This window comes from Lolium rigidum, chromosome 1 (genome assembly GCF_022539505.1).
Source record: "Lolium rigidum isolate FL_2022 chromosome 1, APGP_CSIRO_Lrig_0.1, whole genome shotgun sequence".
Classification (NCBI taxonomy): domain Eukaryota; kingdom Viridiplantae; phylum Streptophyta; class Magnoliopsida; order Poales; family Poaceae; genus Lolium; species Lolium rigidum.
Genome location: NC_061508.1, coordinates 201536019 through 201556137, shown reverse-complemented (window position 1 = coordinate 201556137; position 20119 = coordinate 201536019). Strand labels below are relative to the sequence as shown.

The 20119-nt window shown below is 45.9% G+C and overlaps 1 protein-coding gene across 1 annotated transcript; it reads right to left on the bottom strand.

The window, feature by feature from the left end:
- Positions 1 to 11512: 11512 nt before the first annotated feature.
- On the bottom strand, positions 11513 to 11854 carry LOC124684785 (translation initiation factor IF-2-like). The gene has a single exon (XM_047219036.1). It carries the CDS (start codon positions 11852 to 11854, stop codon positions 11513 to 11515), a length of 342 nt encoding a protein of 113 aa, XP_047074992.1.
- Positions 11855 to 20119: the final 8265 nt, after the last annotated feature.

Here is a 20119-nt window from a genome sequence, read left to right as displayed (position 1 = left end):
TTTTTAGCAAGGAATCTGAGAAAGAAAGAAAAGAGGATGTCAAATGGCACCATCTGGCTTGGGCACCGTTTCTAAGAAACATGCCACTTCTTTTATGTTGCTAATTCTTTCTACGATAGTAATTTATCACGAAATTGCAGCTTTCTGTAGATTGATAAGCTTGCGGTAGTATTCTCTAAACTTTCACATGATAATTTATCTTAAAATGAATTTCCTTTGTATTCTCTAAACACACACACGTTGGTAGACTTTTGTAGAGTTTTCCTCTATTTTTCTTGATGCTGGTAGGTTTTTCTCTATTAGTTGAGGGTACGTACCCAGGGTGTCTCATATACACCCGTGTCTTAAGTACAAAATTGTATATCACACTGATTTCGGTGATTTGAACTTCCAAGATTCGATGTTATGGACCTAAGGCAATGAAAGGTCCCTCGTGTGCCATGTTTCTTTAGTTTTGAAAATTATCTGTCATGAGTTTACTCAGAATTGATGGAATATAGTAAGTCTTGTCAAATATTTAGGTTTAACCGGTGTAACCTGTTGAGGCCCCGGGTTCCGTGTTATATAGGCTGGAAGAACCCCAGCCGTGGTGTTTACATGAGATACGGGCTGGGGCGGTGTACTACACCGTACCCAGGCCCATACAGATATAACAAGATCTAACAGCCCCCCTTAATCTAAACTACGAAGGAGATTTAGATTACGTCTAAACTCATGAAGATTCTTAACTGGAAGAGCTTTAGTAAATCCATCAGCTACTTGATCCTTGCTAGACACAAATTTTACTCTTAGCTTCTTGTTTGCCACTCGTTCTCTGACAAAATGAAAATCAATCTCAATATGTTTAGTACGTGCATGAAAGACTGGATTTGCAGAAAGATAAGTAGCACCAAGGTTGTCACACCATAAACATGGTTTTTCCTTTAATTGAACTCCAAGCGCTCTAAGCAGTGCTTCTATCCAAATCATTTCTGCAGTTGCATTGGCCAATGCTTTATATTCAGCTTCTGTACTTGACCTTGAAACTGTAGCTTGTTTTCTGGCACTCCAGGAGACCAAATTTGGTCCTACAAAGATTGCAAAGCCTCCTGTAGATCTTCTATCATCAAGGCAACCAGTCCAATCAGCATCAGAAAAACCACTCAAGAGTGTAGATGATGATGGCTGAAAAGTAATGCCAATATCAACGAGTATCTTTCACGTAGCGCAGAATTCTTTTAACGAGCAGTCCAATGGACGAGTGGTGGGAGCATGCAAGAACCGACAGACTTTATTCACAGAGAAAGCAATATCCGGCCTTGTAAGTGTGAGATACTGCAAGCCTCCAACAACGTTGCGATAATTTGTGCTATCATCGGAACCAAGAGGGTCTCCATCCATGAGGGACAAAGGATCCGAGACTGACAATGGAGTAGGCGCTGCCTTGCACACACGCATACCAAGTTTCTCAAGTAGATCAGTTGCATATTTCGTTGAGTTAACAGTAACCCATTCCGTGTTCTTTTCACCTCTATTCCCAAGAAGTAGTGTAAGTCACCAAGATCTTTGATTGCAAAATTATCATTGAGATTTTTAACCAGTCTAGTTATAGCCAAATCTGAAGAGCTTGCAACAATAATGTCATCAACATAAATTAACAAGAACATTGTGATACCCGGCCTTTGAAACAGAAATAATGATGTATCTCGCCTTTGATGGTGTAAAACCAAGATCGTGCGGTTTGGAGCTAAGCCGAGAATACCATGCTCGAGGGGCTTGTTTAAGACCATAGAGAGCTTTGTCTAATTTGCACACAAAACCAGGGGCTTTTGGATTTTCAAACCCAGGTGGCTGTCTCATATAAACCTCCTCTTCCAGAACACCATGTAGAAACGCATTCTTGACACCTAGCTGCCTCAAATGCCAACCTCTGGAGACTGAAATAGCTAAGACAGTTCTTATATTGGCTGCTTTAACAACAGGGCTAAAAGTGTCCTTATAATCAATACCATATCTTTGCCTAAAACCCTTTGCAACAAGGCGAGCTTTATACCTGTCAATGGTTCCGTCAGCACGTCTCTTGATGCGATGCACCCATTTGCAATCAATCACATTTTTATTGTAGCTAGGTGGCACCAAATGCCGGGTCTTGTTGTGAAGCAATGCATCATGTTCCTCCTCCATTGCTTTGCACCAATTCGGATCAGCAAGAGCTTCGGTGAGAGAGCGAGGCTCCTCTCGCGGACACAAGCATTCCATAGCGAACAGTTCCATCTTTATAAACTTTTGGGTTTCGAATACCTTTTTGAAGTCTAGTTTGGATTCCGAGACACGGGAGCAGTCTGCAGCTGTATTTGGCACGGAAGATCCCGACTGGGAACAGCACCAGACCCCACAGCAGGCCTCGTCACAGCTAGATCCCGTGACGGACCAATGGGAGAAGAAGCCTGGGCGCTGCCAGTTGACGACGAAGCTCGTGTCGGAGAGAGCGTGCCTGGAGGGGCCCGCGACGGTGACCGTCGGCGACGCGTGTACACGCGCAGAGGTGGAGACACAGCAGGGGACCTCTGGTCGCCCTGCTCGCCCTCAGGAGCAGCATCATCAGCAGAAGGCGGGTCCTCCTCGGGATCGAAGCCGTCAGACTGCGCAGGATCCTCCTCGGGATCGCTGTCCAGGTGATTTGTGTCGCCAGATTGAGGAAAATGGCTATTCTGACTCGTTTCTTCACCGTTTTCACTCAAATTTTCACCAGAATCTTCACTGTTGATTGTAGTTTCAGCCAAGAGAGGTGTTCCCTGTGTAGTATTAGTAACAACAGGAATATTAGGCAAAGACATATGATCATCATGTTGAATATCCTCATGAGTACATGCATTATGTTCTGTGGGTAGGAGAAGAATATCTTGGCTAAGACGTCTACCAGCATTTGGATGCAGGGAAGCAAAAGAAAAAACATTCTCATCAAAGACAACATCTCGAGAAATATACACGCGACCAGTGGTGATGTCAAGGCATTTCACACCTTTATGAAGGGGACTGTATCCAAGGAACACACATTGTGTAGATCTATATGCAAGCTTTCTTTTATTGTAAGGACGAAAATTGGGCCAACAAGCACACCCAAATATCCGAAGAGAGTCATAGTTTGGTTTAGTATGTAGGAGGCGTTCAACAGGGGTTTCTGAGTTGATTACTTTGCTAGGGAGGAGATTGATTAGAAAGGTGGCTGTAAGGAAGGCTTCATCCCAAAACTTAAGTGGCATGGATGCATGTGCAAGAAGAGAGAGACCTACTTCCACAATATGACGGTGTTTGCGTTCAGCGGAGCCATTTTGTTGGTGAGCATGAGGACAAGACACATGATGAGTAATGCCAATTTTCTGGAAATAGCCATTAAGTTTCTCATACTCGCCTCCCCGATCTGTTTGCATAGTAATGATTTTCCTACCAAACTTGCGCTCAACATAAGCTTGATAGTTAAGAAAAACTTGAAAAACATCAGAACGCTTTTTAAGCAAGTAGATCCATGAAAACTTGCTAAAATCATCGATAAAGCTTACATAGTATGAGTGTTTGCTTACGAGGCAGTGTGCTGGACCCCATACATCGGAGAACACAAGTTCAAAAGGAACCGTGGACACACTGGTAGACACAGGATAAGGCAGCTGGTGACTCTTAGCTAATTGACACGAATCACAAACATAAGGATTTATTTCAGGAGTGTATGCAAGCTGATTTTTCCTAACAATCTGTTGAACCACAAAGGAGGATGGATGTCCTAAACGGCGATGCCATGTAGATGAAGAAGGCTTTATTGTAATGAAGGCTTGCTTGGATGATCCAATGAGACAAAGGCACTAGTGGGTAGAGACCACCATGGCATGGTCCCTTAAACGAGTTCTTCGCGTTGCTCGATCCTTAATCAAACAGAACCATGCGTGAAATTCAATATAGATATTATTATCAAGGCAAAGTCTATGAACGGATGCAAGATTTTTGGAAGCATTTGGGACATGAAGGATATTGTTTAAATGCAATGTACTATGAGGAGTATGCAACAAGGATTGACCAACATGTGATATAGCCATACCATTTCCATCGGCGGTGTGAACGCAGTCTCGGCCCTTGTACTTTTCAGAGGTGTTGAGTTTGTTCAATTCGCTTGTAATGTGATCAGTGGCTCCAGTATCGGAGTACCAATTGTTGTCGACGCCATAGGATGCAGCATGGGCACCCTTCTTCCCTCGTCGAGAATCATCATCATCACTGTCATCCTTCTTGAAGCGCCACCAGCAGTCAGAGGCGCGATGGCCATGAATGGTGCAAATTTGGCACGTCACATCCACATAGGGGGTGGGAACGCGCCCGTGCCCACGTCGGCGACGGTCATATCCTCCATCATCACGGCGGCGCTCATAGCCACCATCATCACGCCGTGCAGGACGACGATCTTCCTTGCGCGCGCCATCACGCCGGTCGTCCCGGCGAGCACCATCATCACGACGACGGTCACCATCATCACGGCGCCGGTCGTCCCAGCGCTGCCCGCGGCCACGGTCACCGCGGTCCGGTGAGCGCGCATGGCCACGGTCACCGTGGTCCGGTGATCGCGCACGACCACGGTCACCACGGTCCCGTCCGCGACCACGACTTGCGGCGTTGGCGGCAGGAGGTGAACCCCGCTGCTTGGCCGAGTTCGGAGAGCATTTCCTGGCGCATATCATGAGCAATAATTTGATCATAGACATCATCTAATGTAATGGCATTGTTACCGTTTACAGAGGCAGCAACATCGTTGTAGGATCCATCAAGTCCTCCAACAATGTAGCCGATCATCTCATCTTCTGGAACAGGTTTCCCTGCGGCAGCGAGCTCCGACGCAAACCCCTTCATCTTGGTGAAGAAGACCGAGGCGGAGAGCTCAAGTTTCTTGGTGCTAGAGAGAGCACCGCGCAGCTGATTGATGCGTGAGCGAGAGTGAGACCCGCAGATGTTGTTGATGATTGTCCATACCTCGGTCAGTCGACTCGACGCCGATGGTGTGAGCAAGTACTTCCGGCGAGAGGGAGTTGAGGATCCACCCAAGCACCGTTGAATCCTTCGCAACCCATGTAGCATAGGCAGGGTTGGGGATTTTCTTCTTCTTCCCATCACTGTCTTCTACCTCCAGATGAGTCGGCGGCGCCGCATCCGTGCCGTCCAGCAAGTCCGGGACTTGCGCGCCGCGCGAGAGGAGGGAACACCGCAGTTTTCTAGAACAAGTAGTTGGCCCCGGTGAGCTTCCGAGAGGGAGGTGCCCCCAAGGAGGCGGCCAAAGCCGGAGCCGACGAGGAGGACGCCATGAACCAGAGGCAAACTTTCCGATCTAACGATCGTGACGTTGGGTTTTTTTTGGTGTTTTCCGATCTACAGATCGTGGGTTTTTGGTTTTGGAGGTTTTCCGATCTACAGATCGTAGGATTTCGGTTGTGTTGTTGGGGTTTTTGGGTTTTTCCGATCAGATCGATCGTGAAGGAGATAGTCCATGGGTTTTCCGATCAGATTGATCGTGGGAGGAGATCCTCGGCGGCAGCTAGGTCACGGGAGAGGAGAGCTCTGATACCATGTCAAATATTTAGGTTTAACCGGTGTAACCTCGTTGAGGCCCCGGGTTCCGTGTTATATAGGCTGGAAGAACCCCGGCCGTGGTGTTTACATGAGATACGGGCTGGGGCGGTGTACTACACCGTACCAAGGCCCATACGAGATATAACAAGATCTAACAAGTCTTACTATATTTCATCCACAATCTGCAGGTAATAAGTAAATTTCTTGCTTGCTTTTTAGTTGTGCATTTTTTGGCCTTGCTTGGCCATCCGAATGGCTTGGATTTTGATGTACCTATAGGTTATTTAGTACAGCTAATGCTAAGCCATGGCAACTTCATTTATTTGTGTGAATTACATCCGGGGCTCTTATTTTTAACATTGCCACATGGAGAACACATATTGGCTCGATAAATTGCCCCGCCATATTGGTGTCCTATTCTTTTTGTGGATCCATGGAGGTGAAATTGTTTTCATGCAATTTTCCTGATATGTCCCCACTTTCATAATTAGGCTACACCTGCCAGGTTTTTCCCTACTCCACCTTGGACAAAGCAAACTGTGATTATGTACTCATGTACAACAAAGCATCATTGACATAACGGTTTCATCGTTTATCTCCGTCGGTTGTGCTCCGATGAATGTATCCACACCCTTACAAATGGAAAAGATACTTCTCCAACTACACTGCAGAAATCTTTGTTTCGACAACCGGAGATCGAGCTGAATTTGATTATGTAGTATCCTTCTCGCAAACTCTGCCCCATTTCAGTTGTTCTGAATAGAGTGGTGTTCTTTATTTTCTGGACCTCTGGCTTGCAATTTCAGATCACTTCAGTTTACGGATAGTTTATTTTGCATGGCCTCATATATATCTGGATTACAAAGTCAGCTCCGATTTCGTTCCTTTCCGGGGCGTTGCTGCCACAGGAAGTCGTTACATTCTTCTATTCATCAGATATGGAAAGTTTGATGTTAATATCTCTATTAGCTCTTCCAACACTACTGCAATCTGAATATACAAGTTATGTTCTTTAAAGTTCTTGCTGTATCTATATTGCACCTATGTCAATTTGGAATGCTACTTGCTAAGTATAGGCAATAACGTTGTTGTTTTATGGTGGATAACCAGGTGTTGGTTGCCTGTCCACTTCAGCCAACAAACAAAAATTCAACGTGTTTCCTCTTTTTCTAATCGTGATAACATAATTCCTTAAAGATTTTTTATAATCTGCTCACCATTGTTTTTGCATGATATGGGGGAGTACATTAAATACCCTGTTTCAGATATTAGCTACCAATAGGTATCTCTTGCTGTACTCAAATTATCAATAAATAAATGAGACATGCATGGTTTGTTTTGGCAGTATACCTTTTTTCTCTTGCCCTTTAGTCATGTGGCCTAGGTGAACTATTACAAATTTTGATTTCCAAATCCAGTCTAAGAACCATCTTGGTTTTAACCAAGGTTTGGACTACTGGCATTTTGTGAAGTTGACTTTATCTTTTAAAATGGCACTACTTCTGTACATGTAAAGTGTTGAAACGTCATGTCCTGTTTTTTTTTTTGCAGTTCTATAAATAGCGAGGGAGCAACAGTTTCAACGCCGAGGTGAACATTCCGAATGAGATGGACCCTGACATTGATATTATGTGAAAGGGAGACATTTTTTTCGATACGGGGTGAACCCCAGCCTCCGCATCAATCGATGCATACGGCGCTTTATTATCGGTGAAAGGGAGACATGGGGGATTTGATTGCAGTACATTCATCTCTTGCAACTCTGGCTTAATGTGATCGATGTGTTCCCTTCAGATTTGCATATGGTTTTATTACAGACCCTTTTTCTAACATCATGTTATTATGGGTTTCGAGCTTAAGAGATTTGAATGGTCCCCTTTTCCTCACTTTTCCCTGAATTTTCTCATTATTATGGACCATCGGCTTATTGTTGTGGCTTAGTTTCCTAGCATAGTGCTATCTAATTGATAGGCTATATATGATCTATGTGGGTCGTGAAAACTCACAAGAGCTGTAGATTCTTTTGTGCTAACCGATAAGTCAAAATAGTATATGTTATGTCTCGCTTCATGAAACTTACAAGAGCTTTAAATTCTTTTACCACTGTTGTTGGGCAGTGCTTGTTGATGTTTTGTTTCTGCAACTCTTCTCTTTTGCTGATGTCGTTTAAATTGACATTCTTGAATTCAACTTATGTACGTGAACTGATATGTATGTTTAAGCTCCTAACATAAAATACGCTAAATGTGTCCTGTGTGTCATGAAACTGGCAAGATCTGCACATTTTTGTAAGCTCACTGCAGATTTTGTATGCTGTAATAACATCCTTCTGCAAAAGATTATTTCAGCGAATTGATATTTACGTGTTAAATTCCTGAGTCGAAATACACTGTCCTATGTGGGTCGTGAAACTGACAAGGTCTGTACATGGTTTCAGGGTCACGTCACAGGAGAGGAAGCTACATCAACACCAAGCTCTGCAGCGAGGGACCTTACAGCTGGAGGCGCTGGCCCGACGGTCCACATCCACTGGTGTGTCGACCAACAAGAAAAGGAACTAGGCTGTCCTGGCAGGCAACGTCGCCGGCCTGAGAGCTCTCGGCTGGTAACTCATGTCGAAGGAGAAGAGGACCTGCTGATGAAGGTCCGCCTATCGGTTCGAACATGTTGTTTGTTGCAGTACATGGACTTGCGTCTCAATTGGGATGATGATGATTGTAGCTATAAACTGGTTGTATTTTGTAGACGGGAAATAAATTGTGATTTCGTTAAGCGAAGACTTACACAAGCTCATGACATTGAAATGGATAATTGATAGTTACACCTGGGCTGGTACCTCCGATCGAAGGAGCTCAAGAAGACATAAGAGGTCATCGACTGAATGGGACCTACGGATGATGGTCCGCCTATCAGTTTCATCATAGTGTTTGCTGCAACCAATGTACATGTGTCTCCGTTGGAATGATGATGATGGTAGCTATGAACTGATTGGGGAAAAATAATATTATGTCGTCATCTCACCCATGTATTTAGCATTATAGAATACGAGTATAAAAAACTGTCCGATTGTGTAACATTTTGGTGGATTCTCTCAAACCCGGATTTGTTAATTCTGTTCAGAAATATGTAATTCATTCAATAGACACCTGAATTTGACCTTTTCAGTATTTGCATTCTTTTAGACCTGCATTGTTGACACCAGCGGCTTAAAAACACTCCCTAAAATCTGCATTTGTTACTCCGTTTGTAGTTCCTATCATTCCCATATATACACACTTTTACCGAGTTTGGCAGCTATTTTTATCACAACTAAACATTGTCACGAGCTCCACGGGCCAAGGCGCTTGTCATATTGGCATTTTTTTATCATCGTTATAAGAAATGAAAATGGACATGAGCTTCACGGGATCGTGCGCCAAGGCGCACATCTAAATCTAGTATGGAAGAAAGTCGGCAGTCGCATCCTTTGCATACTCCAGCACACATCCTCTTATATAGACTACTAATCTCGTCTAGCGTCGCGTCCAGCAACACTCGTCCCTCGATCCGACCATTATCCTCCAGCTCTGTATATAGGTAGACATTTTAAAATGGCAACAACCAGGTTATTGATCAGAGATCCTTCTATAGCTAGTTTATTACAAATATCCCAAAGTGCACAACTCTAGGTCGCAAAGGTAAACCAAGCTAGCTAGTCTTCGAAGGGGGCCCGATAAGCCATGGACAATGGCAATGAAATCCACAGCTTCTGCCTGGTTCCACAAGATGCTTTGAATCCGTATTCAAAGCTTTTTTTTCTAACTACCGAGACTACTAATTTAAATACATAGCTCTCCTATGAATATGCTACAACTCTTACTTTCTACGTGAATCCGAGCATTGAATCAAGCTCTTTATCGCACCATAACCGAGTCTCTCCTTGCAACTTTGACCAATCCATCTGTCAAGATGACAAGTGAAGAAAATATGGCCACGAGTCCTCCAAGTCGGCACACAGGCGCAACTCCCATCCGAAGGTCCGTTCCGCTTGGCTAGCTGCTCCCAAAGGGGAGCTTGCCCCTAATCAACTTCCGAAGGAAGACTTTGATTTTGGGTGGGACCTTCGCCCGCCACACTTCCTTGAAGTGTGACCCCCCCCCCCCCCCGCTTATAGTTTTCGGTACATAGAGTTGGTGGAATACTCCCCTGAGGCTTCCAATGCCCACAGGACCTCATCTTCGCCCGCCGAACTTGGGTAGAGGTCAAAGATTCTACAGAGGTTATCCCATTCCACTGTCTCTGGTAGCCCGAAGGTGCGTTTGAACCTAATTCTCATTGCTACGCACACCCAAGACCGTGGAAAAAGGATTGTCACCGTTAAGCTTCATGCACTAGCCACTTGAATCAAAAGTCCGAACTGATGGAAAGGGCTAGGCAATCTACTTGTACACTTCACAACACCCCCACTCGCGTGTGACGGGAGAAGAGAGTCAACACGTGTAGAGAGGCAAAGAGGCAGCGGCGGCGGCTGCGAGAAGAGGGGGGAGAAGAGATAGTTTTTAGAATAAATTGTGAAAGCCAGGATTTAAACTCGAGACATGGGGCTCTGATACCATGTTAAGCTTCATGCACTAGCCACTTGAACCAAAAGTCCAAACTGATGGAAAGGGCTAGGCAATCTACTTGTACACTTCACAACAGTCACATCGCGCAAACAACATCGTGAAGGTCTCACGGAAAGGCCCGTCGCCCGTCCACGAGTCAAGCAAACAATAGGTCCTCCTTCCGGTGTGGAACTGGTATCGGGCTCCCAACTTGAAATACCATTTGATCTTATATTAATGGTATTCCAGAAATGAAAGCCCTTAGAAGGGACCGCGGTGAGAACATATCGTTATTGCCGAGATACTTAGCCTTTCGTAAGGTTCGTCCATAGACCCTCCTCGTTCGGTAGATTTTTCCAGATCCACTTTAGCATTAAGGCAATGTTCGTGAATTTCTTATTAAGGATTCGCAAACCCCCAAACTCTCGTGGCTTACACACCGTGGAGCACTCCACCATTTGGTATTTGCGTTTAGTTCCCACCCCTTCCCAAAAAAGCGGGATTGGTGTTTACGCATAACCCCATGAATAGTGTCATGCAAGAGGTACATGCCCATTGCAGACATCAGGAGGTTATTGCAGACATCAGGAGGTTATTACAGACATCAGGAGGTTCGAGAGATAGAAATTCATCAGTTCGAGTCTCCCAGCCGAGACCAAAAAGAGAGCTTGTCATGGGTTAACCGTGTGACTCATGTTCTACATAAGTAAGTTCCAGTTAGCTACGAAGAGAGCTTTATCGTTAACTGGCAGACCTAGGTAGTGCATAGGAAAGCTCCCACCTTGCAATCGAGGCCCTCGATAGTCTTAACCCGACCACTTCTTAAATGCCCGCATCATGATCAGGACTGCAAAAGTCACCGATGAAATTCAAATCATCTAACTAGCAGTCTCGAAAAGGTTCAGATGCACAGAAGCACCTCCATCTTCGCTGCCAGTTTTTTGTGCACTCTGCTCAGATCACAACATATCTGAACACTCGTTTGGATCATAACATATTTGAACAGCTGAGTATATTAATATGATGCAAATATCGTGACGGATTTGCAGATTATGCTACTAGCTAGCAGTGACATTCAGCCTCTGTTTTTTTCCTACGAACCTGAAGCAGGTGCGTTCACGTACGTACACTGGACATGCATCACCTACATCTTTTTTTTTTTACCTGGCATCACCTACATCTCGAGCTGTACGTACGTAGAACAGGAAAATGCACCTGCGGCAGTAATAGTGAATTCTCGATTTATTTTCGAGAAACTTGAATCTCGATTGCTCTCGATCGATCATCTTCATCAGTGTTCTATCGTCTCATCACGAAAATGAATGTTGACGACTTGAGGCCGTTCAAGAAGAGGCGGCATGGATGATCCCGCCGCGGCCGCCGGTGCCCTCGGCCGGCGCGCCGGGCCGCTGGGGCGCCTTGATCATCCCTCCGGCGCCCTGCCTCTGAGGCGCCGCCCGCATCAGCCCGCGCGGTAGGGGAGAGGCGGCATGGATGATCCCACCCTTGTCGCCGGGGCCTTCCGCCGGCGGACCCGGTGGCTTCGGCTTGGGGGCGGCGGCGAGGGGACGGATCGCCCCGCCGCCGCCGGAGCCTTCCCTCGTGCTGACCCGCATGAAGTGGGTCGGGAGGGACGACACGTACCGCACCAGCTGGAGCAGGAACGAAGGCGACGGCGACGCCATTGATTTGCCCTGGTGGCGGTCTAGCTCGCTCAGGGTTTCGCTTCGTACGTCGAACGATGGAGGTGTGTTGTCTTCTTCCTCCCTTTCTCTGTCTCTTTATGGGTCTCTAGCTAGGTTGTTTGTCCATGGATGCCGCTGATGAGCTCTATTAATGGGGAGTACGTGGTGGTCGCGCGCGCGGCGAGCAAGGGCCAAACCATGGACGTCGTTCCAAGTTAGCCGCTGAAACGGTCCGAGCCAAGGGCCAAGGCAAACTGCGCGCATCCGCGTGGAATACTCCATCTCAGGTAACTCGGCAACTCGCAAATTAAAGAGCTCCGCTCGACTGAGACTTGGAACGGGTCCGATTCAACGGCCTAGCGGCAAAATATCTAGTGAGACACCACATTTTATATGATACCATGCATGATACCACTTCTCAAATTTAAATTAAATATTCATAAAATATTATGCGTGTTCACAAGGTGTCTTTATAATCTATAGAATTTCCATAGCCAAATTCGAAATACATATAGAGAAACAAAAAAAGAAAAAATAATACTGTATGTGAATTTGAGCTTTTGTCCTTCTTAGCACTACTAATATTATAGGAGTATTTATCTTTTTCTTTCTCCATGTGTACTTTAAATTTGGTTTAAAAATTTAGGGATTGGGCACCTTGTTTATAATAAAAATAAACACTTATGAATTTTAATTTTTAGAAATGGTATCATGATAAAATGTGAAAGACGGTATCACTAGATACTTTTCTCCGGATGCGTAAGTAATGTGAACCCAGGTGGAGTAGCAAACAGTCAATGCGATTAGCTGAAGAAGCCCACAGCGTACATATTCACTTAATTTGCTTTGTGACCTTGACCCATTATGTATAATCTATACCTAATAATAAAGGAGCTAAGGTTTCTGCCAAAATTTTCGTCCAACTTTTTTTAGGACAGTTTTACCCTCCCACCAAATCCCATATTACGCACAAATGCCACCGGGTGATGAACCGTTTTTTCTGCCGTCCGCGGAGTTTCCGCGTCGTCTATTGTCCCTGGATTCGTCCGTCCCTTGCGCACCTTGGAAAGTCCGGAGTCCTTCCAAATGAAAACCCGATCGAAGCTTTTGATACTCCAACTGCAGCCCGATGCACGTAAGAATCCCATATAAAAGGCTATCCATCTGAGCGTTTCCGCCACACCACGACACGATCTCTAGATCGATTTCCGCCGCACCACAAGAGCACGATCGCCTGACGGTTGTGTCCGCCGGCCCCCGCCCACGGCCACGTGCATCCGTTCCGCCCGATGCCACACACGTCTTTGCTCGAGCGGCCGCTGCGCTACTCTGTAATGGTCATTGTGGCCGCACGCGCGCGGTCGTGGGTGACTTCTCACTGTTGCCGCCGGGACGGCGACGGGGCAGATCGGTTGTGTTCGCCGCTCCTTGTGCCTTCCGACACCACACGCATCATGCCTAGAGCGGCCGTGCCGCGTGGGGATTCGGCGAGATTGAGGATTTGATCGGGATTAGGCGAGATTGAGGATTTGCTACAGCCGTACAGGTGTTTTGGAAGATTCCGGGAGAGGATTCGCGTAGAAGGGTTCTCGAGCTGCCCTGCGGCGGTAGAGCTCGACGGAAGCACCTCCGTCGTCGGTGACCTCCTCGCCAGGCGTTATGGCAACCTCCAGGTCCGGCGTCGTCCGCCCTTTTCAGTTCCGTAAGTCACCGCCTCCAAGTGCGCGGTCCGTCAGCTTGAGGATGAAGATAGCCAACAAGCGCAGACACACGTAGATAGCCTCTGCCGGTGGCGTTTTGCTTGCGTGCAGGTTGGCCACGAAGCGCGCATCTGTTCTCCAGTGTGTCTGTGCTCAGATGCAGCCTTTCCGGACAGGCAGGCGACAGCAACACGCGTTTCATAGAATGATTGGTATTTCGGGATGCAAATTTCAGTTTAGTGCAAGCTCCAGTGTGACTAGAAAAGATGACTTTTGGCTTCTTGATCCCAATCTTACAAAAGTGCAACGAATCATAATTACTCTGGTTTGATGGGCAATCTCGATATCTCCCTGTTGGTCAGAACTAAAATAGCTTTGGTGATTATATACTCCATTACTTTCTTTATTTTTATCCTTACACATGTATATTTTGATGATTTGATCGTTCATATAAGGTCGGTGACTATGGTCACGGCATGTCCTTGCTCTGGTGGTCGCAAGAGGAAGCCGCTTCCATTCTCAATAACTCGCTCGGTGGTTGTAGATTCGAGTCACATTGACATTCAGCTCTATATTCATATCATTATATGCAGCTTCGACCTAGCTTGCTGGCGTGCTCTTTCATTGAGCCCTTGTGCTTCAGCGTCGGCTAATGAAGTTGCTGCTCTTTCTCAATTCCTCCTGGATCTCTTGAGTAGTTGCTGAGCAAGTCGTTTCATACGCCGACACTAATGGCGACATCGGCTACCACGGAAGAGGCGCCTTCTACTGCGACGGATCCTAAGCCTACCATCTGAGTTGAGGTTGTGTATTATCTGGGGCCAAAATTGTGGCTTTTTTTTGTTAGTTGAAACATTGAACCAATATCATTGACGAAGGAGTGATGAACTTGTGGTGTTCTGTCATGAACTAGCAGCGGTTTTTGTTGGGCGTGAACTGCTTATTCCAAATGTGTGGGCCGATAGGCCTTTTGAGGCGACGTATGGAGCCTCGGTTGGTAATCGACGTCTCCCAATACAAACAGCACCGACCCCTCTAATATGGCCCGTCTGTTGGGGGGAGTGGAGATGATCTCAGTGGAGCGGAGTGAGGCGGCGTATGGGGGCCTCGATTGGTAATCAGCGCCTCCCAATACAAACATCGCCGACGCCTCTAATATGGCCCATTTATAGGCGGTGGGGGGGGGGGGGAGTGGAGATGCTCTCAGTGGAGCGGAGTGAGGTGGCGATAGTGACACATGGCTTTAATGGCGTTCGAGCACATGCACCGGGTGGCTTGGCTGAAGCGTTGGTGAGAGGAGATGTTGGCGGCGACACGTCTAATCGCAACGCATATATTTCAGTCTCCCGTTGCAACGCACGGGCATTTGGGCTAGTACTACTTAACACCGAGAAAGGGAAAAGAAATGGTCATGTTGATGATAATTAACTCAAACGTACGTACAAACAAACACGAAGCTGGTAAGTTTTTTTTTACCTATGAGTGAGACTTATTCTTCTTCGACAGGGACTGCACTCGTAGTCGTAATAAGGCCTGCGGCCTGCGGTAGCTCTCTTAAAGAACATTTCAACCGAGTAAAACTCTCGAAGTTGCTGGTATATATCACATTCCCATTGTATGTAGTTTTAGCAAACTAAAATAATTTGCTAAAACAGCTTATATTATACTACCTCCGTCCCAAGAAATAAAGCGCACACGAATTTCAAGACGAACTTTAACCATAAAAATTAAGCAACAAAATCTTGATTATATTATATGTAATTAGTATCGTTGGATTCGTATTGAAAAGCACTTTCTAATGATATTAATTTATACAAACAATTTTTACATATTTAAAGTAATACTTAGTCAAACAAAAAGCACGTAAAATGAAAACGGCTTATTCCTTGAATCGGAGGTAGTAAAAAAAAGGAAGTACTATACATGATAGAATGTTCAGGCCTTCCTTAGTACACGACTACGCATTAATTAGTTGACCTTGTCGTATAGTAGCAAGTCAACTAACCAATTAGACAATGCAGACAAACTATCAATGTGTACATATATGTACACATAGACAACGAGGGCCATCACCGATATTTTGCTGCCACCACTCCGTTAGATGCACTAGTAGAAAATGGAGCATCCATCTAAGCCTTTAGTACCAGTTCCCTTACGAACCGATACTAAAGGGGGCATTAGTACCGATTCCAGCGGTGGGACATCTATACCGGTTCGTTATGGCCCTTTAATACCGGTTCGTGTTACGAACCGGTATGAAAGGGTTTCTGCCCAAATTCCAGGCTGAGGTGGGGCCAGGGCTACATCTTTCGTACAAGTTCATCTAAGGAACCGGTACTAAAGGGTCCCCCCTATATCAGCGCGCCACCTCGCCCGAGCCCCCTGCATCTCATTCTCCAATTCTCCTCCTCCCTCACATTTCCAAATATTTTGCACCTCTCACACTCCAATAATCTTTATTTTTCTCCACCATTTTGACAAGATTAACGACATACATCTATCCAAGGGTTAGCAATATCATCCTTCCTTCCGGCGTTTCTAATATAGCTCATTTCTTTGGTAGTTTTAACTCGTACTATTTTTCTAGTGCAAGCAAGGTGTTCGATGAAATGCCTAAGTTAGTGATTTTATTTTTTTATATGCAATTTGAGCTGAAATTATGGTATGTTTTGTAGGTTTTAATTAGTATCATCCCCATCCTTACCGTCGTCGATCGCCAGCATCGTCCCCTAGCCGGCACGGTACCACCTCGGTGAGCCCCTCTTCTTTTTTATAAAAACAATTAGTTTTATGTGATGAACTTGAATATTAATTAAGTTGGTCACTCATATATCCACGATGTTGTGTACTTAATGATTTTTGATATACATATAAAATGCAGATGAGTCGACAATGGATGTACGGTGACCGGTGCCATCCCGAGTTCATTAATGGCATGCATTATTTTCTCAACGTGGCTGAGGCAAACAAGTGGTCGAATGGTTTCATGTATTGTCCATGTAGTTCCCGTAAGAATATGAAGGATTACTCTACCTCGAAGACCCTTCACGTCCACCTGCTGGAGAACGGTTTCATGCCCAGCTATAATTGTTGGACCAAGCACGGAGAAAGAGGGGTTATATTGGAAGACAACGAAGAAGAAGAGGATAGTGACAACTATCGCTTATTCACTGAAGACGGTGATAGTAGAATGGGGGAAGACGAAGCTGAAGAAGAGCCCATTTTCGATGAGCCGATTTTTGATGACCCGGATGACGATTTGGGTCGGGCCATTCTTGATGCGATGATGAACTGCGGAAATGAAAAGGAGAGGTTGAAGTTGGAGAAAATGTTAGAGGATCACAACAAACTCGTTGTACCCAAATTGCGAAAATGGTCGAAAAAGCTGGGTACCACGCTGGAATTGCTGCAAGTGGAAGGTAGAGAATGGTACTTCCGACAAGGGATTTGAAAAGTTGCTGAAAATAATAAAGAAGATGCTTCCGTGGGAGAACGTATTGCCCTCTAGCACGTACGAAGCAAAGAAGGTTGTCTCGCCCTCTAGGATTAGAGGTGCGGAAGATACATGCATGCATCAATGACTGCATCCTCTACCGCGGGGAGTACGAGAATTTGAATGCATGCCCGGTATGTAGTGCATTGAGGTATAATATCAGGCGAGATGACCCTGGCGATGTTGAGGGCGAGTCCACCCCCAGGAAGAGGGTTCCTGCGAAGGTGATGTGGTATGCTCCTATAATACCACGGTTGAAACGTTTGTTCCAGAACAAAGAGCATGCCAAGTTGTTGCGATGGCACAAAGAGGACCGTAAGAAAGATGTGATGCCGAGACACCCCGCTGACGGGTCGCAGTGGAGAAAAATCGACAGAGAGTTCAAGTCATTTTCAGATGACGCAAGGAACTTAAGATTTGGTCTAAGTACGGATGGCTTTAATCCTTTCGGGGAGCAGAGCTCCAGTCATAGCACCTGGCCAGTGACTCTATGTATCTACAACCTTCCTCCTTGGTTGTGCATGAAGCGGAAGTTCATTATGATGCCAGTGCTCATCCAGGGCCCGAAGCAACCCGGTAACGACATTGATGAGTACCTGAGGCCATTGGTTGAAGAACTTTAAGAGTTGTGGCGTGACGAATTTGTACCTGTGTGGGATGAGCACGAACAAAAGGAATTTAACCTACGAGCGTTGTTATTTGTAACCATCAATGATTTGCCTGCTCTTGGTAACATTTCAGGGCAGTCAAACAAGGGATACAATGCATGCACACACTGTTTAGGTGAGACCGACGAGTAATTATTTGGGAAACAAGAATGTGTACCGGGGCATCGTCGATTTCTTCCAAAACAACATCACGTAAGAAAGAGAGGAAAGCATTTCGGAGGTGAGGCAGATAACCGAACGAAGCCTACCCGCCCTACTCGGGGAAGTTATATATGATATGGTCAAGGATTTAAAAGTGATCTTTGGAAAGGGTCCCGGCGGACAATCTGTTCCGCATGATGTTGACGGACACGTACCCATGTGGAAGAAGAAGTCGATATGTTGGGAGCTACCCTACTGGAAATTCTTAGAGGTTCACTCTGCAATCGACGTGATGCACGTGACGAAAAATCTTTGCGTGAACCTGCTAAACTTCTTGGGCGTGTATGGGAAGACAAAAGATACACCGGATGCACGGCAGGACCAGCAAAGTATCCAAAAAGGAAACAACCTGAATCCAGGGAAGTATCAAGGTCCTGCCAGCTACGCTCTTACCAAAGAGGAGAAGGAGATCTTTTTTGAATTCCTGAGTAGCATCAAGGTCTCGTCTGGCTTCTCGTCGAATATAAAGGGAATAATAAACATGTCGGAGAAAAAGTTTCAAAACCTAATGGGAACACATTTGTTGTTAGGGACCATGTACCGATCAGCATTCAAGAGTGGCATAAGCCGAAGAACGCGGAGAGTGGTGCTAGTTATGTCAACGACACGATGAAAAATTTCCTTTGGGACACTGACATAGGCATCCCAAATGGGCCTGCCGAAGATAGTACCCGGGGTTTACTGAAGGCCCACTACCCGAAGAATAAGAAGATTCGGGAGCCCAAGATATATTAAGGAAAGTTAGAGTTGTAATAGGAAGTGTTATTTGTAATCTGGCGGGATGAGTTAGAAACCGTCCCGGACTCTGTAACTTGTACAAAACGAAACCCTCGGCTCCGCCTCCTATATAAAGGGGGAGTCGAGGGACGAAGAGATCATCGAATCATTGTCTGCAAACCCTAGTTTTCATAATCGTCGAGTACTTTTCGGCTGAAACCTTCGAGATCTACTTGCCCTCTACTTCCAACTAAACCCTAGCCTACAATTCATAGGCATTGACAAGTTGATACCTTGTCAATTGGCGCCGTCTGTGGGAACTAGAGGCGTAAGGATCTGATCTCGATGGCACGTTCAAGATCTTCGACATCATCAACCGCGAGCAACGCAATGGATCGAGGTAAACAGATCGCTGCTGGTCCTGTCGATTTTGTACCTCTCCCACCCTCCCGTTTGGATGCATATGCGTATCTGGCGGAGCCCATGGAGATGACGTTCGGAAGGTTTCACTTTCGCGTCGAGAAGGAAGGATCGTATCGTGTCGAAATTCCAATTTCCTCGGGATCGTCGGCGGTCGATTCCGATTTTTCAAGCTATACATCGTCAACCGAGTCAGGAGAGGAAGAAACTTCAGCAACACGCTACGTCAGCACCAGAGCAAGAGAGAAACTCGCCAAGATCTTCAACGACATGTCGTTTGAGTCATCTGCGGACTCATATATAAGCGATGGCTCAAGCGATGTCGACAGTTACGACTTCATCGACAAATCTATCACAGTGGACAAGGTCTTCATCAATCTCAACGATGATGTCACCAAACCCAACATAGATCTGAATACAAAATATCATCAGATTTATGCCATCGAGGATCAAGAGGAAACATCCGAGGCTTTCGACGATCTGGGAAATCCATATGTCGATCCCTCCAATCTGCGACAAGGGCTAGGCAACAAATACGTCGGGCCAGAGCCGCGAGACAGAGTTCAACTTTCACAAGCAGCGTGGGACAGAGCCGCGAGAGCTATGAACGGTACAGAACCAATGGCTACCACGGCCACACCAGAGGAATTACAAGCATATCAATATAGGCTCGCACGAGCTGCCAGAGAATTGGAAAAACAGACAGCTGAGTTAAACAGAAGAAAGGAGGCAGCTTCTGCATCTAGCAGGAGAAGGGCAGATCTAAGTCGACAATCTAGAACTTCGGGTGATAGCCACAGGGAGGCGCGGAACAGAGAAAGATCAAGGCTGCAACATATACCCGAAGCAGAAAGAGAGCACTTGGTCCAAAACCTCGACATGTCCTTCATGTCGATAGGTACAAGAGGAAACATCATCCCTAAGACACCAGAGGCTGGGTATATGGCGACACATGCTTTCATCCTCGCATCTAAACCACCTCCAGGTGATCCAAGGGAAACACTATACAACATGGCGGTAGCAGGAGTTGGAGCTATGGGGACAGCGTTCGTATCAACGCCTCCCG